We start from the raw sequence: 22,057 nt of genomic DNA, 5'->3' as shown, positions 1-22,057 counted from the left end.
CCTGACTGGAATTTGGAATTCATGTTCATTTCATGTGTTAATTTGAGGAACGCTACAGTGTCCAGTTTGTCGCCACACAAACTGAAAGACTGCAGATATTTTTCGTAAGCTTTTCATAAGCTTGTGCGACATGATTTATCAACTCTGTTTCTGTTGCACTTTGTCACAGTTTGGTCTTATCGACAAGAAAGAATAACTTTGGTGATATTTGGTTGTCTTTGTTTCCTTTCAGAACCTCATGTAGACAGACGCCGATTACATGACAAGACACCATCTTTCGTCCTCCATGATTTCCTATCTTTGCGAACCATCAATCTGTTGCCATGGTATGAAAAACTGAAGACTAAAGGGAAAGTGTCAAGGCTAACCATCTGCCAAATTATTTGTATTTTATCTCAATGATTTTAATCTTTTTTGTGATTTGCTTCACTCTTTCTCCCTGTATATAGACATCTTTGCAGTTTTTTAAAGATGTGATCAGATATATTGCTAAAAATGGATCTGAGATTTAAAAAGTACTGTATTTTTAGGCAATGGGAAAAAATGTAACTATTACATTGTTGTACAGCAGATTTAACGAATGTATCTTCTGTTTATTCCTGACCATGAAACCATGATGATGTGTGTGCTTGACGAAAGACTGGAGAGGACAAGAAGCGGAAAATGTGTTAATAAACCATAATCTGTGGGTGTGTGTATGTGTATGTGTGTGTGTGCGTGTCAGTGCATGTGTGTAATGTTTTTACGTGTGTTACCGTTATTATCTTTCATCTCTGTGTGACTGTGTATTGTGGTATCCCTGTAGATCACCAGTGTGTTAGTACGATTTTTAAAATGACCAATAAAACATTTATTACAAAAAAAACCCTTGAATTATACTTAATTTATTTTTTTTATTATTTTTTTTTAAATTAATTTTTTATTTTTATTTATTTTGGCCCAGAATGAAATATCTTTATTATTTGTGAACTTTGGTGATTTCTCATCAGGTCAAAAATGTAATTTTGTTCAGTTGGTTTATGACCTACAGATATCTGGAGGTGTCATGGGTAATTGGTGCTTACCATTTAATAATTTGTGTGCACAAATTGGTAATTCATGCCCTTGGTTTATCATAATTAACCCTGTTTGCTTCCTCCCCTCTTAAAAAGGGCAGCAAACATCTGAGGCACAATGAAGTCTAAAGTTTAAGAAAACAACATCTAATACATTTATAAAGTGCTCCAGCACCCTGAGGCTGAGATGGACAACGTCTGCACTATCGTAAAAGGGATCTCAAAGGAAGCACACTGTTGTGTTAAACAGCCAGAACCCGTAATATCGCCTATCCACACGTTAGCTCAAGATCACAAGTAAAACTGTAATAGTTCATGTGATCCATATTGATGGGGTACACGCAAATCAACTGTATGAAGGTGACACAAGTGACTAAATCAAGATCACAAACTGTGTGCACAAATTTTTAATAATTTCCAGTATTTTTCTCCATTTCCCATCTGGTTGGCCAAATACCTGCAAAAGACCGCCATCAGTCTGAACTACTTTGTGTTTAGTGCTAATTAGTATGCTAACCTAAGATGGTACATGGTAAACTTTACTGCGTACATGTACTGTATGCTGTGTACACAAAGAGAGGACAACGAGAAAGAGGGAAAACGAGACAGACGAGCAAGTCGAGCGTCCCTCAGGTCTGAATGTTCCCAGTGAAATGACTTCTCTGACACCAGATACTGTGTAAGATTTGATGCCTTCTGATTAGTATTGTGAGAAGGGCTGTTTGTGAATATGGCTTAATGAGAGGAGTTAAATTGAAATGTGTCAGCGATGGGAAATAAAAAGGTTTTTGTGTTCAGATCTTTTTGCTTTGAGCACCAGCCTGAAGTATTTTGGCAGGTAGGCTGTCGAATGGCATCTAAAGTGAGCTGGACTCCACTGCCTTTGGCAAATACTCACAGAGTCCCACCGGGCTGGGAGGATAATGGTAATCCGATGCAATTTGAAGGGGTTATGCAATTTAGAAGGGTTCTACAATTTTATGCTTTTAGGCTTGTAGCATGGATTATGGTCTCTGTGGTTTTACACGCTCCCTCCCTCACAGATGGCTCAGCTCAACCAGCCACAGTCTGTTACTGAGACCACTTGACGTGTCTTCACAAATGTACTAAACTGGATCAAGAGGGAGAACTGTTTTCCTTCTGCTTGGTCAGTCATTTACATTAATTCAAAGAACATCTACTCCAGGACACATTTTACGACATAAATACAGCCTGCTCTGTAATTCATTAAAAACAGCAAATAATAAAGAGAAAGAGAAACAAATAATAATAAAGCAGAATGAATAATAGAATAAGCAACTAATCCCAAATATAATTCCGTAAAGGCTTGAGAATTAGATAGATAGATAGATAGATAGATAGACAGATAGATAGATAGATAGATAGATAGATAGATAGATAGATAGATAGATAGATAGATAGATAGATAGATAGATAGATAGATAGATAGATACTTTATTGATCCCAAGGGAAATTCAAGAAAATAAAGTGTCACTAAGAGATGGTCGATGACAGGAAACCAATTTGGGGTGACATTAGAAGATGCAGAGACCTGTCATATGAGTGCCGGACAGAGCAGGTAAATAATCACCATTTGAATTCAGCTTATTATTCCTCAAACATGATTATATGAGAGAAAATCCAAACAATGATCCAGCCTTTGATGCAAGACTAAATAAAAGGTCCCATCTAGTGGTCATAAGTGAGACATGCAGGGTAACTGTGACTCCACCCACTGGATTTTGTTGGTCATCAGCAACTCCGCAAAAGGGACTGAGGCATATTTTATCTCTCAAGCTTGTAGTTTTGCATCAAAACTATGATATTAAGGGCTGAAGGTCTATCTTACAGGTCAGGCCTGTGACATCTGCAGCTCAGCCGTTTGTGTATCTGCACAGGCATACACGGTTTAGGTTTCTTTATAATTGTTTGGTTTTAGGCCTGTATTGTCCTCCTCACTCTGCACTGTGTTTAAGGATACTGAGAACTGGAGTCAAATTCCTTGTATATGTCAACATATCATTTAATTATGACTGATGCCACTCAGTAGTCAGTGGACACACCTGCTAGATGTGAGCTGAGGATTTTAAAGCAAAACAGAAAAGGTTGAAATAGCTAAATATACCTTTTGAGAATTTACTTTTTTTGAAGTAACTCTGCTCTTCAACGTAAATCTGATTAAGTTATTTATTCAGAGTTACAGTTGGCCGTATTTATGATCAAGCCTCCGGTTTAAAATTCACTGCTCAAACTAAAAAAAAAAAAAAAAAAGTTCTTCCCACAACAACAACTGTTCATGTTACAATATGCTCCACCAACCCTCTTTCAACTCCTGCTCTCTCCCACAAGATGCTGCAAGAAAGATACATCACTTTCATTGCTGTTTTTCTGCCAAAAGTGTTCAAACCCACGTCTCTCTTAGCTGCCCACCTGCCAGCTCACTTTACTCTACTGCAACAAGTTAATAGCAGGCATCTTGTCCTTGAATTTATGCCACTGCTTGTGTTCGTGTTCAATCACACGTTTTATTTTATAAATATCTGAGCGATTTTTCATGAGTAATTAAATAAGACTGCTCTGGACTGGGCTGTGTGCCAATAAAATGAAGGCAACTTGAACAAATTAAAACTAAATGAGAGTAATGAATTAACCTTCAGTTTGTCTTTCTGCTGTTAATATGAGGGATCGAAAGACGTTAAACTGTAGTGAGCGCAGTTGCTGTAGTGTCTTCATCATTTACACTGCGCGTCTGGAAAAAAAAAAGGATTAATTTTATGTAAATGAGCCTGTGGCATAACTTTAATTATAGTAATTTGTATGCAAGGCTGTACAACAAATTGTATTTAAAGGAAGGAATGACCTGATATTTACTAAAAATAATGTTTTTCCCCATCAGCATAACAGACTGAAGGATTTACCCAAAACACATCAAATGAACCATAATTCAAAACGTCAGAGGGCTTTTTTTTATTTTTACTGTTTAATCTTTTCTGAATGATCTTTTCCAGCAGCAGGCTGTGTGTGAGCCTTTTGCAGGCCATGAGTTTACTGTGTGTGGTTGTGAAGCATTTTGAATTAAAAGCCCTGTGTCATCAGTATTACCGAGGTGTCCGCAGCGCTTTAACAGTTTTGTATTTTCAGCAGATTCCCTAAAACACAAAACTCATCCTCTGTGATTGGTTGTGGCTCAGCACGCTCCATTGTTCCATCAGCTCGTTTGTTCGCTTGGTTTCCTACGTACAAACAAAACTTTCCTGCCACTCTGGGCAATATCGGGCTCCTCTGTGCTTTGACAAGCCGAAAAATTGGAATCTCTGACTTTTTCTGCCGGGGAAAAAAAGTTAAAGGTAGGTCATTAAAATCAAACCACAAACGTATGATATAGTGTTTCATGTTTAAAATGGATTTTTATTTATTTATTTAATTTAAAAAAGCAGTTCTGTTTCTTTGTTGGTTTAATTGAATACCCCAATATGAATATCCATTGAAGCAGCTTTAGAATGTGGAAGGAAAAAACACATTTTTTTATGAACTATTGAACACACAAGTGAATCAATTTTAAAAAAATATTTTAAATGTGTTTTACATCACTTTATACGCTTCTCCACAAGGTTCACTGTGTTTTTGGTACCTTTAGAAACCGGGTGCTTTCCATTTGCATTTAAGATAGATCCACCTCTCATTCTGGTGTCAAAGCTTACTGTCAGACTGAGTTGGCTGCTTGTCCAGCGTGTATGTTCCTGTCTAATGAGTAATGTCAGATCTGTATGGGTCCAGCATGACATTAGTGGCATCCTGCTGAATCTATTAGATACTGTTTTATTCATATCCAGTGTTTCCCCAAGCTGTGTACCTCCCTGCTGTAATTGCTATAGCAGGAACCAGATGTGGCGAGGACCTCACTTTGCTCTGTTTTCTGTCTGTGTGTCAGTCAGTGTTTTTTTTTTTTTGGCAGGATGTACAGCTTCATGGGAGGTGGGTTGTTCTGCGCCGGAGTCGGGAACATACTCCTCATTGTCTCCACGGCAACTGACTACTGGATGCAATACCGTCACTCCAGCAATTACATGCACCAGGGCCTGTGGCGGTACTGCGTGCCCGGGAAATGCATGACCCACACAGACAGCATCGGTAAGATTTGCCGGATGTCTTCCACAGGCAGACCCTCATTTATATTTATTAGCCTGTTGACAACACATCCGTGACCTTGCCATGAACCCAGATTGACAATGTTGAAAATGGGGTTTCTTTCCTTAGGGGCTTTTGTGGGGTAAAGTATGGCTGAAATTCAAGTGTGAAGAAAATGGTACTTATGTCACTGTGATATAAATGTTCTCAAGAAATCTTAAACCACGAGTGTCCCTTTTTAGGATAGGAACTGTGAGAGGAGATTTATGCATTGAAGTATAGCTTAACTCACACCAGATAAAAAAGGGTTTTTTTTTCAGTCATCTTAGGTTTATCAAATCAGGTGCAAACCCATTGTCAAACACTAGATGGCATGTTAGAGTTAAAGAAAGGCAAGAACAAGTCTGGTCTCTCAGGTCACAGATTCTCCATGTCTGTTCCCACCCACAGCATACTGGGATGCCACCCGGGCCTTCATGATTCTTTCCCTTCTTGCCTGTTTCATTGGCATTGTGATCGGCGTCATGGCCTTCATCCACTACTCCTCCTTCGACGGGTTTGACAAGACATTTGCAGCCGGCATTCTCTTCTTCATCTCCTGTAAGCTCCTCAGATGCGGAGGCACACAAAGCTCTCTGATATAGTCATCAGTTAAACCCAATGATGTTATCTCTCACGCAGGCTTCTTTGTGCTGCTGGCCATGGCAGTCTACACAGGAGTGACAGTGAACTACTATGGTAAACGCTATGGCAGCTGGCGATTCTCCTGGTCCTATATAATGGGTTGGGTGGCAGTGGTGCTCACATTCTTCTCAGGTGTGCATCCTACTGCATTTAACAAGCGAAAGGCACTGGATCCTGTCTCATTCTCATGTTCATAACCTTGATAATCTGATTATTCTCTTCTAGGTATCTTCTACATGTGTGCCTACCGGATGCATGAATGCCCAAGAAACTCTAACTCGCGCTGACCTGTCAAAGACGTCAACACACATCAGCACTGGCCCATAATGTACGGCCAAGAGGAACCAATCATTAACCCTATGAACCTATGACTTCCTGTTAACCTAAACATTCATCAATATGCCAATTAAAGGAGAGAAAAGAATGTTTTGCTGTCTGTATTGACTCTTTGCATTAATAAAAGTTCAGTAATATACAGTACAGACGTGAGGTGCACAATACATTCTGCGACACCCAGTACTGATACTGCATCAGTTAATGCAGCGTCTTATTGTTACTTAAAACCAAAACAGAAGAACAAGCCGATGCTTTATAATGGTAAACATCTTCCATTAGGGAGGAAAATGTCTGTGACAGCTCAAATTAATCAAGTTTGTATTAGTTAGGGATTTAGTTATCACCTGAGTGCGTAGTCCCAAGGCTTTAAATCGACAATCTGATTCACGGATTAATGTGACAGACTTCTTGGTGTACTATTGAGAACAACAAATGGTCAACAACACAAATTCATTGAAGCACTTCGTACGTGGATATTTACAAAACATGGTGTGATGTTATATGAAATATATGGGTATACTGTAGCACCTAAAGCCAATATTATAGTAAGGTGTGATGATAACTGGTATAATCAGTGTAATGAAAAGATGAGCAATGAATCCATACTCAAACCAATCATTTATTTAGTCTTACTTTGCGATGTGTTGCGCAATACAAACCATTTTTGCCCGATAAACAAAAGAATAACACACTGTGGTAATGCAAACAGGTAAGCAATAAGTCTGCTTAACACAAGACAGTCGCCTGAAAAGACTGCATACCAGAAATGCTTTTGTGGAAGCCTTCAGCCTGGCATACAAAACTGATCAAAACAATCCCAAAACAAACTTGGTGAAAGGTTCTTATTATAGCCTGTGGTATTATGTATGCGATCACCACTTACATCAACCTCTAAAGAGAAAAAAGAATAAGCTCATGCTGCTCTGGTCTAGTTTAGTCGACCTCCTCGATGGTGGGGCCGGAGGATGCTCCTCCTCCGGGAGCACCACCAGCTCCGGGGAAGCCTCCTGGCATCCCCCCTGGCATCCCACCTGCATTCTGGTACAGCTTGGTCATGATTGGGTTACACAACTTCTCCAACTCCTTCTGCTGATGCTCAAACTCATCTTTTTCTGCAGACTGAGAAAAGAGCAAAGAAGGGGAATTAAGGTATCAATCTGAAGCCATTATTTCATCAACTTAGGCAGCAAAAGTTAATGACTACCATCCAATTCATACCTGGTTTCTATCCAGCCAGCTTATGACCTCGTTACATTTGTCCACAATCTTCTGTTTGTCCTCATCACTGATCTTGCCCTTCAGTTTCTCGTCCTCCACAGTGGACTTCATATTGAAAGCGTAAGACTCCAAACCGTTCTTGGCAGCAACCTTCTCTCTTTGCATGTCATCCTCAGCCTTGTACTTCTCTGCTTCCTGGACCATACGCTCAATGTCCTCTTTGCTCAAGCGACCTGACGGATTTTATTTAAAATGAATTCAAGACTGAGTGCCATATATCAAAATTCCCCATTCAAGAGACACTGTTAAAGTTCTTCGTCAGGTTACCTTTGTCGTTGGTAATCGTTATCTTGTTCTCCTTCCCAGTGCTCTTGTCCACAGCAGACACATTCATGATGCCGTTGGCATCGATATCAAAGGTGACCTCAATCTGAGGAACGCCACGGGGTGCAGGTGGGATCCCAGTCAACTCAAATTTGCCCAAAAGGTTGTTGTCTTTGGTCATGGCCCTTTCACCCTCAAACACCTGCAGATATAATGATAGATCATGACATCAATATGGATTTATTTGAAATTTCACACCTTCTCTAAAATAATTCACTGCAGTTTGGAAAGATGGCGGTCGCACCTGAATAAGCACACCAGGCTGGTTGTCTGAGTAGGTGGTAAAAGTCTGGGTCTGCTTTGTGGGGATTGTGGTGTTCCTCTTGATGAGAACAGTCATGACTCCTCCTGCTGTCTCAATGCCCAGAGACAAGGGGGTCACATCCAGCAGCAGCAGGTCCTGTACATTCTCTGATTTGTCACCTGACAATATGGCTGCCTGCACAGCTGCACAACAAATTGGATGGATCTTGAGTTTTACGTCAGTTAGGCATACAATGGTATATTTATGGATTTAAAGAGATCATACCAGCGCCGTAGGCCACTGCTTCATCGGGGTTGATGCTCTTGTTGAGATCTTTCCCATTGAAAAAGTCCTGCAGCAGTTTCTGGATCTTGGGAATGCGAGTGGAACCTCCCACCAAAACAATGTCATTGATTTGGGTCTTATCCATCTTGGCATCACGGAGGGCCTTCTCGACAGGCTCCAGGGTTCCTCGGAACAGGTCCACATTCAGCTCCTCAAAGCGGGCCCTGGTGATGGAGGTGTAGAAGTCAATTCCCTCGTACAGAGAATCGATTTCAATGCTGGCCTGAGTGCTGGACGACAGAGTGCGCTTGGCCCTCTCACACGCTGTGCGCAAGCGACGCACGGCCCTCTTGTTGTCACTGATGTCTTTCTTGTATTTGCGTTTGAACTCGGAGATGAAGTGGTTGACCATGCGGTTATCAAAGTCTTCTCCACCCAAGTGTGTGTCGCCTGCTGTGGCCTTGACCTCAAAGATGCCATCCTCAATAGTCAAGATGGAGACATCAAATGTGCCACCGCCTAGGTCAAAGATGAGGACATTTCTTTCGGCTCCAACCTACGATTTGAAATGATTTCATTCACTGACAGCAGCACTCACTAAGCTTTGTTCAAAACTTCAAATCAAAAAAAATCGCCAGTATTTCCAAAACCCATGTCTTAAAATAAGGTAGGTGAAACAAAGCAAACACTATTTAGAAAAGAAACTTCTTTTCATCTAAAGTATTACGTTACCTTTTTGTCCAGGCCATAAGCAATAGCAGCAGCAGTCGGTTCATTGATGATTCGAAGGACATTCAGCCCCGAAATGGTCCCTGCATCCTTGGTTGCCTGGCGCTGAGAGTCGTTGAAGTAAGCAGGCACAGTCACTACAGCATTGGTTACAGTCTGCAAGAAGGAAACGAGGGAAGTTACAGCAGTTCATGAGACACTAACAATCTCAACACTAAATGTTCAGTTTTTATCACATTAAACTAGAGGTTATAGATCCCTTCTCTATTTAGACAACACTGCTAACTGTAGTAAGGATCTGTTTAAAACTGTTTTGAAAGGGAAATAGAAGCCAAAATGCTGTCACAGAGGCACAAAAAATTTGCCTGCAAACTTGAAAAATACACTTTTATGAGATGTGTATTGCTCATGTGAATCTCCCCTTTGATAAACAAACAAATGCTGACATAATTTCTGTTTAAAAAAGAAAAAGAAAAGAAAAAGGCACACAGGTGTACCTTCCCAAGATATGCCTCTGCAATCTCCTTCATTTTAATTAGCACCATTGAGGAGATCTCCTCTGGGTAGAACGTCTTGGTCTCGCCTTTGTACTCCACTTTTACTTTGGGGCGTGAAGCATCATTAATGACTGTAAATGGCCAGTGCTTCATGTCCGACTGGACAACACTGTCATCAAACCGACGTCCAATGAGACGCTTTGCATCTGAAGGACAACAAAAGATGCAATAAATAAGCAGAAAACATCACAGTTAAATGATGACATTCAACTAGAAAAAACACTTCATACCGAATACTGTGTTGTTTGGGTTCAAGGCAACCTGATTTTTGGCTGCATCCCCAATCAACCTCTCGGTGTCAGTGAAGGCAACATAGCTGGGTGTGGTCCTGTTTCCTTGGTCATTGGCAATGATCTCAACTTTGCCATGCTGAAACACCCCTACACATGAGTAGGTAGTGCCCAGATCAATGCCAACTGCTGGTCCCTTGGACATGGTTTCTGAGAAAATGAAAATGATCAGCTGTTAATCCTTTATTGGCATTGCACTTAAAACCTGGGTATATGACAGATGAGTAACTTGAGCCCTGTCAAAGCACTGTGGCAGGCTACCATGATGTACATTTGTAGTATGGGTTGAGTGTCCATGGCACCTGTTCAAGACTACCAGCAGAGAGCTTGGCAACAGCTGTCTTTATTATGGCAACAACAGACAACAGGGAGGAGAGGGACTTTTTCTAAGAAACAGATTTCATGTAGCCTGATTAGCAGACTGGGCTGCCATTTTGATCAGTCATAAAAAGCTGAAATATCTGTCACTTAGCTGTTGAAATATTGATTGACACAAAATTATTCATGTACCATTTTGCAGAAAAAAAATTAAAACTTGTTTGAGTATTTGTGGCTATTCTTTGTCTTACATGACAGTAAAAAGAGCCTGTCTATGTATCTATATGTAAAACAAGGGACCGTAATATGTGATTTTGGGCTATTTTATTGAATAATATTCATATTAAATACTGTTTTTATTGTTTCAGTTGTAGAACTAGAAGTGGGTCTACTAGCTATCTGAAATATTTTTGAAGTAAAACCATATTTCAGCTGGAAAACAGGCTGGTTTCACCCTGCAACAAAGTTATCAGGATGACTCAGTAAGTAAGCAGTGACTTCAAGAACAGGCCCTGCTGCTACAGCAGACCATCAATATACTGTAATGCAAGCCTAATCTTAAGCCACATGGGAGGTCATTACAGCATACCAAGGAAGTGGCTCTCAAACTGAGGGGCAGGCTCCTCTATTGGAGCAGAGGAAGGAAATGTGGAGATCAGTGCTTGGCACATATTTTCATATTCACTCAGTTTCAATCACCTTTCAGGCTAAAACACACAGTCTTAGAGTTCCAAAAAATCTTGGACCACGTGATGAGCTGGCTTCAACTACTATCTGACATCTTGTAGTTTAAATGATTGTTTGATTAATCCATAGTGAAAACAGTTTTTGATAAGGAAGCAGTGAAAAAAAAAATGATTTACCATAGCTGTCAAGCTCCCTGTCAATATAGCCGCTTTGAGTCTTTCATGTGTCTCTTGCTTGCACAACAACAGAGACTAACAAAAAACATAAAAAAGTATTTTAGTTTGGGAGGGGTGAGGGAGCTGATTTTTTATTTTATTGTTTTTGGTTTTGTTTTAATCCAAAAAGGGTTAAGAAATAAAACGTGTGACAGTCACAGAGCAATAAGTCCATGAGTCCAGGATGTGCTGCATCATTAGCTTATCCGTCAGGAGCAGCCAGCAGCCTCAGCAACGTTACAGGAGGGCGTGTCGCTTCATGTTCCAGGAGGCAGAACTTTCTGGACCATTTCTGTCACTTCCTCATAACTTGCACACAATTAACAAGATACCTTATATAACATATTCTGCACATGCGCGTCAGCTCCACACGTCGCGTTAATTACCACTTTGCAAATATTATCCGTAAGTGCGAGCCGCAGGTTGATCTGGAACAGGCGAACCGGCGTGTTTGTGGCATCGTTTCATACCTGTTGTTAGCAACGTTAGATAACTTTCATGTTGAAAAAGACATGTTCGTCTTAACATGCACAGAAACACTGCAAAAAGTTACTTACAGCATCAATTACTAACTAAAGCTGGTAACTGTTTAGCTGTATTGGGAATAAAAGCAAATGGATGCCAACGCTCGACAGCAAAATATGTTCGCTAGCTTAGATTTTTTTTATTAATATTTTAAACGCAGTTATTGAGCAGCCGTTAGCACCGTTGACCAGTCAGAATGATTTACGCAGTTAACGTTAATTAGCTAATACAACCTCCCAGCAGTTCCTATCAAACTCTCTTAGTGGTAAAAGTTACTACAATACACGAATCATACAGGTCTACTCACCTCCGTTAAACCCAGAATGTGTTTTATCGGATTACGGGTTATTAATACTGCACTTTGGCTTCACCCTGAGAGACTCCCTCTGCTGGGTTGCTGATCCCCGCTGCCAGTGAGGTGGGAGCGGCCCCGCATCCCCAAAAACATTCCCACTGAGAACGGTCTAGAACACAGGAGGAGCCGCGCTGACCAATCATCTGCCGACATTTCACTGGCTCTATAAATGGTCCAATTAAAAATCCCGCTTGCTGTTTTCCACAGCAGTTGCTATCAACATTTTGGAATTTCAGCCAGATTTACATGGCTTCTAGCAGTCATTCATTGACAGGTTGCAGTGGTGGGGAAAGTATGCAGATTATTTGAAGTACCGTTGCAGCACTATATAATATCCTATTGTAAGTGCCTTGAAAATGTTATTGAGTAAAACTATCTAAATATAATCAATACCATCACTGTACACATCACAAAGTAATGGCAAATATGAACCTGCACACTGTGGGTGCGGGTTCATATTGTACTTTGCATACATATGGACACATGCTGTGAATAACCAGTACTCACACCTTATACTTGAGTAACAGTGGCAACACCACAGTGCAGGAATACTTTGAGACAAGTGAAACTCATGTCATTTAAAGCATTTAAAGCATCAAAATGCAGAATGGCATATTTCAGACTAATGTATATTACTGGATTCTAATTACGGATGCATTGATGTGTTCAGCACTTCTGAAGCCAGTAAAGCAGGTTGTAACTATATAGTGCATCTCTAATTTCCATTTAGAGATCAATAAAAAGGTTATTTTAAAGTATAATATCACATCATAATACTTGTTATTTTGTTTTTGGGGTGACATGGTAGTGTGGTGGTGGTTAGCACTGTAGCCTCAGTAAATGGTTCCAGGTTGTAGTCCTGGTCTGGGTCCTTCTGGGTGGAGTTTGCAGGTTCTCCCTGTGCCTGCATGGGTTTTCTCCATGTACTCCACTTTCCTCCCACAGTCTCAAAAGCTTAACCACACCTTCGGGGTGGGGGTTCATTTTAGAAGCAGCATCAACAACACTGAGGCTTAGGCTAAAAAACCCTGGATTGGTTTACCATTTACAGTACATGCTTTGGAGTGGTGACCTGGTGTGAACTTTTTTTTTTTTTTTTTAAAGGCTCCTCCTGTTACTGTCATAACATGTTATGATACTGCTCAGGTGTTGCATGTGCTTGATAGGGTGACTCAGTGTACACCATGTTCTAATTTCAGTCTGTTGCTGAAAAGAAATCTATTGTTAGATTACACTAAACAATGCAGTACTGTCTGGTTAACTTGAGTCTGCAATTCAAAAAAAAAAGGAAGGAAGGAAGGAAAAATAAGGTCAGATAGGATTCAAATTAATTCTGTAAGCTTGTGGATCTAATGGAGGCTGGGCTAAATGTAAAAAAGCCTGGATGATCAGATAAACTCAGGTTGTTTCATGCCTGAACATGCTAGGACTCAAATCAAAAGTTTAGAGTGGCATTAAAACATGATTTGAAAAATGTCAAGTGTCGTGAACACGTTGGGCGTTCATTGTCGTGTTACGTAAGTCAGGTTTTTATTCATAATATTCACTGCAATGTTCTCAAGAGACACTTTAGTGGGTGTACATTGAAATGCCTTTACTGTCATCAGACACTCGTTTTCCCCCCTGAGACTCATGACCCCATCATTCTTGTTTCAGTGTAAACATCTGTAGATGTTTTTGTTCCCTTTCAAGAGTATGCATGTCCAATATTCCTCACGTTTGCATGAGTCACATTCATGAACACATGAGTGTTACGTGCAGTGGCCTGCCATTGTTGCAAGGTGTAAGGGATGCATGTTGATGCTGTTCTGTGCTTATAATAAAACAGGAGCAAGTAAACAAATAAGATCCTTATATTCTTTATGGTTTTCCAGGAAAAATATCAAGTATAATATGTTTCCAGGGGTTATAGTACATATAGTACATTTTTTCACATGTAGTCATGTGTTCTTTCATGACATTCAGGAGCAATTTCTTTCAGTTTAATGCCTTGAGAGCTTTCAGTTGTATGTTCACATCCAATGCTAAGACAGTAGTTATGAAAACTGCTGTGACTAAACAAATGACTTAGATGATAGTGAAGCAAAAAAAGTGAAGTTGCATCCAGAAAGACACTGCTGAGCATTATAGCTCTGAACTCCTGAGGGAAAAGGTTATTGTCTGCTCCACTATGTTCACCAGCTACAGTGCATCCAGAAAGTATTCACACAGCCTCGCTTTATGCACATTTTGTTATGTTACAGTCTCATTCCAAAATGGATTAAATTCAGTTTTTCCCCTCAAAATTCTACACAAAATAACCCATAATGACAAAGTGAAACAAGTTTGCTTGATTGTTTTGCAAATTTATTAAAATAAAAAAGCAAAAATATAACATGTACAAAAGTATTCACACCCTGTGATCAATACTTTGTTGAAGCCCCTTTGGCAGCAATTACAGCCTCAAGTATTTTTGAGTATGACCCTATAAGACTGGCACACTTATGTTTGGGCTGTTTCTCCTCCTCTTCAATGCAGACCTTCTCAAGCTCCACCAGGTTGGATGGGGAGCGTCAGTGCAAAGCCATTTTCACATCTCTCCAGAGATGCTCAATAGGGTTCAAGTCTGGGCTCTGGCGAGGCCACTCAGGGACATTTGCACAGAGCTGTCCCAAAGCCACTTCTTTGTGATGTTGGCTATAGGCTTAGGGTTGTTGTCCTATTGGAAGATAAACCTTCGCCCCAGTCTGAGGTCCAGTGCACTCTGGAGCAGGCTGTTAGCAAAGAAGTCTCTGTACATTGCTGCAGTCATCTTTCCCTCAACCCTTATTAGTCTCCCACTTTCTGCTACTGCAAAACATCCCCCACATGATGGTTGGTTTGTACTCTGAAATGCACTGTCAACTGTGAGGGCTTATATAGACTGCTGTGTGCCTTTCCAACTCATGCCCAATCAACTGAATTTACCACAGGTGGACTCAGCTCAAGTTGTAGAAACCTCTGAAGGATAATCAATGGAAACAGGACGCACCTGAGCTCAATTTTGAGTGTCATGGCAAAGAATGTGGATACTTATGTGCATGTTACATTTTTTGTTTTTCATTTTTAATTAATTGGCGAACAATTCAAGCAAGCTTGTTTCACTTTCTCATTATGAGGTATTTTGTGCAGAATTTTGGGGAAGTCATTTAATTTAATCTGTTTTGGAATGAGGCTGTAACATAACAACATGTGGAAAAAAGCAAAGCGGTGTGAATACTTTCCGGATGCACTGTAGTTGCCAACAGTGACCGTCTGTAGTGTATAGTAGGTTTATATTGGTTTTTCAAAAATGACTGTAGGAGCAGCAAGAGTGAACCAAAACAATAAAATTGTAGGCAGGACAGCAAAAATAATCAGCTGATACTTGTTATAAAGCTTATAAATGAGCTGCAGATTCAGGTGACAGTTCTGTAGACTTATCACTTCAGATGATCAGTTTCACATCGGTTTATAAGTGCAACATATTGAACAATTCCATTAAATCTGGTTAATTAAAAAAACTGTAACCAAGATGTGTTCTAAGCAGGACATTCTATGGTTGAAATACAAACTTAGTATTAGAGTTTGTTCTCTAAAGGACAAACTTTGTCATGACACTGTTTCTAATTTACCTCAAACATAACATTGGAATTTCTATGCTACAATTCAATTTTACTTTTTGACCTGGCAAAGTTTTCATTCCCACACAACACATTGTCAGGGATACACAATAAAATATTCACTGTGTTGACGTGTTGGCCTGTAATAGTTAATCAACTAGATGATCGGGTATAAACTGAAGTTAAATTTATGCTCAAACTTTTCAGCTAAGTCATGAGTCATCATAATTTGGATGAACTGTATTCTCTCCCTTTTCGTGCAGAACATTTGCGGTTTTGATTAATCCTGACCCAAATCTGCCACAGGCCCTTACCAAGTTAGTATTATTATTTCCCAAGGGTGACCACATTTAATGCTTATGGGTCTAACTTCTTAAGAAATGTGCCACCAGTAACACTGATGGCATGGCTTGCAGACAAATGCTTATTTAGACAACAAAGGAGAGATTAAAACTGGCATTTGACATTGGATACGTCCAAAGTAATCTAACAGGCACCTTTTTCAGGCTGGATCCTCATGGTGCATTGTGGTGCTGTTCTTTAGGGACCCAAAATACTCAGGAGTCCCTTTCAAGTTTTGATGCTTCACAAAAGACTTTGGATTTCTCTCAGATAGGTGTGTCTTCTATTCGCTGACTGTACAAAACAGCACAGAAATTTACAGTTTACAGCCTGAGGCCATAACAATAACCGATCCATTACAAAAGTCACACTCTGAAGAACAATAATGAGACTCTTATCACGTTAAAAAATCTCAAAAGGGAAGACTTGTGATCAGATCACAAATCCTGTTCTTTCATAGGTCTATGAAAACATTGTTTGTGGTCACACATTACGGTTTCCTGTGCAACACTCCTGCATGTAGCAAAGACAAGAAGTGTTTTTCCATTTAAGAATGTCATTACCAGCCATTAGCCTTGCACTATCTTACATATTAAGTTAATATCTTATGCCAAAATGTGAAGTGATTGCTAATGCATTACTGGAAGTTTAAAGGTGACTGCTATAAATGTGCCAACAAGAGGAGTCAGAATCGATCTGTTGCCTTGCTGGTAAATATGTCCAAACTACGGATTACACAGTTTCATCTTTGCAATTTGAGACACAGAGTGCAAGATAACACAACTCACCATCAGCTTCCTCTTTAGTACTTCGAAGAAACAAATTTCTCGTTTTAAATGCTTCAACTTACAACCAACCAATACAACCAGCTGCAGGCATGCAGTATGAAGATTTATCACTTTAAACTACTAAATATGGCCAAAAACAGGCTGGGTAAACATTAATGTCTCTCAACACTTCTTGAGACACATTTTAGTTATTTTAAGAATTGAAAGGTTTTTAAAATCAATTAAAGAGCAACATAACACAATAATGGGAAAGGCAGATTAATAAATACATATAGATACCTCTTTCGAAGTTTGATCAAATTACAATAACACTGTGTACTGTTGTACGATGTTTTCACAACAGATGGCATTACCCCTTTTTTCTCATGTGTGTATATATTATTTTGGCTGACTCTGTATATTTATGTATTTAGAAAGAAACATTTGTTATTATCACAAACCATTACTTACACAGCTGAACTTACATTTTGAACTCCTTTTTCAGATACCTCATGTATGTAAAATACTCAGAAAAATTATGACGTTAAAGGACCAGCTCGTGTTACACTATTGTCTGAAACATTCCCTCACACGCCCCAGTGAAGGCGACAGTATAAATGGAGAGATCTGGTAGCCTATTGTAGGACACAAAATGAAGACTTACAGGTGAGTCCCTACAAGAACTTCATCAATACTTTTGCTTATATTTCTTTATAACACATGATATGAAAAGACTACACATGAAATTGAAATTACAGTTTTGGTTTTTTACTTTTACTATATCAACATTAGAGAAAATACAATTTTTAAATACAGCAAATTTGTTTTCTGGATTCTTTAATAAGTCAAATTTGACATGAGCTATAATTTGAGCATCTTTATCAGGTCAGTAGTGCAGGTTTATTTCTAAATTCTTTGCAGGTTATGTTCTTGAAGAAGTATAAACTGGTAGTTTCATCAACTGTGTCTTGAAAAATTTCTTTAAAAAATGCAAACGAACTGAAGTAATTTCATGTCAAGTAACTTTTTTTTTTAATTCTTTTTGAAAATAACAATAGATAAATCACAGCCCAGGTTCAAGCACATCTTTACTTTTTCTGTCAAGTGATGGCTGTATGTTGCATAATGGGCTTAAGAAACTCTCTTACCTCTATTGGCTTTTCCTTCATGAACAGGAAGGTTGACCCGTCGTCTTCGATATCAGAGATTTGGCAATTTTTGAAAAGATTTCCTTCAATGCACTTTCCTTTTCAAAGAAAAGGATGGATGCTTTGGTTTCCATTGTTTTGCTTGTTTTCTTACAGGTCCACACTCAGAACAATGAGGCTGGTCATCCTCGTGTGCCAGCTTGGCCTCATTTTGAGGACCGAGGCCCAGATACCAGATGCCTGCGTTGTTAGCGATACGAACAGGCCTCCAGGTTTGTGGCATTTTCTCAGATATGTTCTTTAGTTATTGTTATTTTAACACTGTTTCTGTTGATTTTCATCTGTTCCAGAAAATTCTGACATTACTGTGACCTGCGGCACTAAGTATATGGACCTAAGTATCTACCTTTGCCCAGTGTATCAAGCAAATTACAATGAATCTCTGATGGTCGTCAATAATCAGTATGACAAACCTGCGTGTTTCGGGACTGCTGTCTGGACTGTTGACCCACCAGTATTAAAATTCAGATTCTCCTTAAATGAGAGTTCCATGTCATCCTGCAATAACAACTTTAAGGTACCCTTCAAAATAGCTTCACCTAACATTTTCAAAGTGTAGATCAACTGATTTGCCTTTTTCCCTCAGATTTATTGGAAGATTTATTGCTATGGTGGTTACAAAGACATTCCAGTACTTAAAGGTATTAGAATAGTGTAAAGTCTGTAGGTAAACCAATGGAATCAATAGCATTATATGATAACCAAGCACAGGATCTTTAATTCCTGCACCAAAGAATCAGTCTGAAAACAGATTTAGACTGATTTCATTGAAATATTTCTTTTTGTTTCAATAGATAATCAATCAAGTTGGGAGTGGAGAGTTTGCAGATTTCTCCAATGTCCAGTACGTCAACATCTCTGGCACAATTACCTCTGTAGACCCCTCTGCAGGTATGATCACCTACCGCCCGCAGATCCTGTACAAGTTCTCCTGCCTCTACCCGATGCAGTATCTCCTTAACAACACTGAAGTGGGCGTGTGAGTATGTCATGTGACATCAAGAATAACACCTACACTGCATATGAAATAAATGGGATTCATTTTGATTCATCCAAGACTGTGAATTTCTTTCCATTTGATACAGATCAGGTGTGAGTCTCGCCATAAGAGACAACAATGGTACCTTCATCAGCACACTGAGTATGCAGCTCTACAAAGTAAGACCCGCTCAATCTTTGAGAATTTTTAGTGTTTTTTTTCAACAATTTTATAACTTGATTTTGTGCTTACTTTTCCATGGAACAGGATGATCAGTACAAAGAGATTCTTTCCATACCAACAACAGGACTCAACCTGAAGACCAAGATTTATGTGGCAGTTATTGCTACCAATCTAACAGAGAGGTATCTTCATTTTGACAGTTCACAGTAAAACTACATTTATAAGACACCACAACTAATATCATTTAACCTCCTGTCCTTGAAGGTTCAACGTTCTGCTTGACAGATGCTATGCAACAACAAGTCCATACCCCGTGCTTAACACCTATTATGACCTTTTCGTAGGGTGAGTTGCATACATACATATCCACAGTAGGCCTATATGATATTTTTCACCCATCTCCATACTAGGTCTTTGTGCTTCCTCAAGTGCTGTAATGCTACCTGTCTCTTTTTCACCCAAGGTGTAACCATGATGCACAAACTAAGGTGGAGCTCAATGGGGCGTCTCAGACGGCACACTTCTCCTTTGAGGCCTTCAGATTTGTGGAGCACAAAAATCAGACAGTTTCCACTTTCTACCTGCACTGCAACACCAGACTCTGTGAGGTGTCCTCATGTAGCAGCTTACTGCCTGTGAGTAGACACCCAAATTCTTATTTAAGAGTCCTAATAATAATAATAATAATAATAATGGTAATGACTTTCACAAATGGGCATGCCACACCCGAGAGTCTTGATTGTCTTTCTTTAATTTTGAACAGGAATGTGGAGGTTCCCAGAAGAGGAGAAAGAGAGAGGCACAGGATGTGTCGGCCAATGCTACAGTCACCTCGTCCGCCATTATTGTGGGAAAACAGAGCAGTGGTGCGTCTTCAGGGCAAACTGTGACAAACAAAGATATCCCTACAACCTAATCACAATGACACAAAGATACAAAGTAAACACCATTACCTTAAAATGTGCAAATTTGGATCTATAAGTTGATTCAGAATGACTGTAGATTCTTGTTTAAACTGATGAATAATTTGGTATATGTCAGTTGACAGAATTTGTCAAATATCATATCTAAAATAAGTGTTTTTTCACCATGACATCAAGCTTTTAAAAAATGCAACACTGACAGTCAGAAACAGGACCAACCACTTGTTAAACTGTGATGATTTCTTGACCCATCCATCTTTTCTGCTATCCTCCTCACGGAAATTTATTTTGCTCACATCACCTTGTGAGCAAAATAAATTTCTGTTTTACATTCAGTCTTTGTCATTTAAATGCAAACATATGTTGTTGAGGTCAGTTTATTCCTGAAAGAACCCCTTGAATATGTTTGTGCTATCTTGTCTTAAGGAAATAGTTAGACATTTTTAGAAATGCAATTTTTCTGGACTGGAAATCAGTAAATCATAAAGTGTACTCATTACACTTTTGTGTAGGTTAAACAGAGAAAATAAGGATAACATGTTAGTTACTGAGGTTATTCAGGGGTACTTCTTGGTGCATTTTCTAACTTTCAGACTGAGCCAGGCTACCTTATTGTGTTTCAAAGTTTCTGTGCTAAGCTAAGCTAAGAGATGTGCTGAATATTTAGTTTCATATTTAGTTTCATATTTAGCTTCATATTTAGCTTCATATTTAGCTTCATATTTAGCGTACACGAGAGAGGTATCGATCTGCACATCTAACTCTAGAAAAGTAACCAAATTAGAACCTTATCAATTTACAGTCTAATTATTCATTTGATCAGTAATAACAGAAAAGGGGAATGCTATATTTAAGAATTTAAGAATTTCCCTTCAGGGATAAATAAAGGAATTCTGATTCTGATTCTGATTCTATCAATCACTGATCATAGTTTTGGTTCAATTTTTTCAGGAGATGCTCAAACATTCTCAGCCTCTCAGGGTAAGAATCTGCATTATGTTCTGAAGCTACTCTTTTAGCCCGGGCTTGGTCAGAAATCAGCAACATTAATAATTAATATACTCATGAAGTGTAATATTATCTGACATATTTGTGCTTTTCTTCTTCCCTGCTTACACAGGAATGTCATCTGAAAGCAATTACAGCAGCCCCGTGGTGGCTGTCATTGTGTGCATCATCATCCTAGCTATTCTCATCATCGCCATGGGTGTTTACTTTGCGTTGTACCTCAGACAGAAAAAACCAATCATTCAGTGACATCACCTGACTGAGATTGGGGTCCCTTCATGCCTCCATCAAACTGCCAGCTCAACACTCTATCATCTACAAAGTGTGGCCATTATGCTGCAAAGATAGTAAAAAAAGTCATGAGAAGCACTAGTCATGCAACTATTTAGCTTTTTCATTTCACAAATAGAATTATAACAAGGTGGTCTGCAATAATCTGACTTTGCAATTTTATAATCATTATCAATCATATACAGAAATTGTAATCATGTACAAAATTTGTGTATTATAATTGTTAGTTTTAATTGTGTTTTCAGAGTCACATGGAAGTATTTAACGAATAGCATAATTACGTGTAATCAGTTAGAAATGGTGAACTTGAAAAATGTTTTCAGTGACAATGATGGAAAAAAAGTACTCATGCTTTCTTCTTTGATAAAACACCATTAAAATAAATATTAATATTTTGGCTGTCTCTTGTTGAATACTTGAACACACTGAATAGGTGAAAGCTAACAGGCTGGTGCGAGTGATGAAAAATTGCCTGATATATAAGTCCAGTAGGACAGTTGCTGATTTTTAATAATTTACTTTAAATTACATTAATACATAATCAGTATAGATGGTTACTAACTATTTTTTCAGTTTTGCAAACTTTATTTCAACCCTTAAATTAAGTTTACATGGTGCCTATTTTTAAACCTGCAATAACAAACTTTTTGGCTACTTGGGGCAGCAGAAACAAGTTGTGAACGTATTGGCATATCGTTATATTTTAAGTTGAAAAGGCGAAAGTTG

At 39.0% G+C, this 22,057-nt stretch overlaps 4 protein-coding genes across 7 annotated transcripts in view; 3 read left to right on the top strand and 1 right to left on the bottom strand.

Moving 5' to 3' along the window:
* Window positions 1–834, top strand: part of zgc:77784 (uncharacterized protein LOC402947 homolog) — a 43,436-nt gene extending 42,602 nt beyond the window's left edge. For all 4 annotated transcript variants that reach the window (XM_046389909.1, XM_046389910.1, XM_046389911.1 and 1 more), the window contains exon 26: window positions 233–834. In XM_046389909.1, the coding sequence (XP_046245865.1) occupies window positions 233–244 (12 nt within the window). In that variant the 3' untranslated portion in view covers window positions 245–834. The remainder of the gene's footprint in view (window positions 1–232) is intronic.
* A 3,664-nt stretch (window positions 835–4,498) lies between these two features.
* lim2.3 (lens intrinsic membrane protein 2.3) lies at window positions 4,499–6,154 on the top strand. Its single transcript, XM_046389390.1, has 4 exons — window positions 4,499–5,186; window positions 5,634–5,783; window positions 5,865–5,999; window positions 6,093–6,154. The coding sequence occupies exons 1-4, from the start codon at window positions 5,012–5,014 to the stop codon at window positions 6,152–6,154; spliced, it is 522 nt and encodes a 173-aa protein (XP_046245346.1). The 5' UTR covers window positions 4,499–5,011.
* A 648-nt stretch (window positions 6,155–6,802) lies between these two features.
* Window positions 6,803–12,121, bottom strand: hspa8b (heat shock protein family A (Hsp70) member 8b). The gene is made up of 9 exons (XM_046389389.1): window positions 11,963–12,121; window positions 9,851–10,060; window positions 9,561–9,766; window positions 9,067–9,219; window positions 8,335–8,890; window positions 8,050–8,252; window positions 7,749–7,947; window positions 7,422–7,654; window positions 6,803–7,322 (listed from the first exon to the last, which is right to left on the bottom strand). The coding sequence occupies exons 2-9, from the start codon at window positions 10,053–10,055 to the stop codon at window positions 7,137–7,139; spliced, it is 1,941 nt and encodes a 646-aa protein (XP_046245345.1). The 5' UTR covers window positions 10,056–10,060; window positions 11,963–12,121; the 3' UTR covers window positions 6,803–7,136.
* Window positions 12,122–18,042: 5,921 nt separating this feature from the next.
* On the top strand, window positions 18,043–21,727 carry si:dkey-4p15.5 (zona pellucida-like domain-containing protein 1). The gene is made up of 10 exons (XM_046388728.1): window positions 18,043–18,159; window positions 18,238–18,464; window positions 18,742–18,926; window positions 19,033–19,105; window positions 19,194–19,291; window positions 19,374–19,454; window positions 19,573–19,744; window positions 19,873–19,975; window positions 20,984–21,013; window positions 21,153–21,727. Exons 1-10 carry the CDS (start codon window positions 18,060–18,062, stop codon window positions 21,287–21,289), a joined length of 1,206 nt encoding a protein of 401 aa, XP_046244684.1. The 5' UTR covers window positions 18,043–18,059; the 3' UTR covers window positions 21,290–21,727.
* Window positions 21,728–22,057: the final 330 nt, after the last annotated feature.

Source organism: Scatophagus argus, chromosome 5 (genome assembly GCF_020382885.2).
Source record: "Scatophagus argus isolate fScaArg1 chromosome 5, fScaArg1.pri, whole genome shotgun sequence".
Taxonomy (NCBI): Eukaryota; Metazoa; Chordata; class Actinopteri; family Scatophagidae; genus Scatophagus; species Scatophagus argus.
Note: the sequence above shows the minus strand (reverse complement) of the source record. Positions and strands in the feature narration are given on the sequence as shown.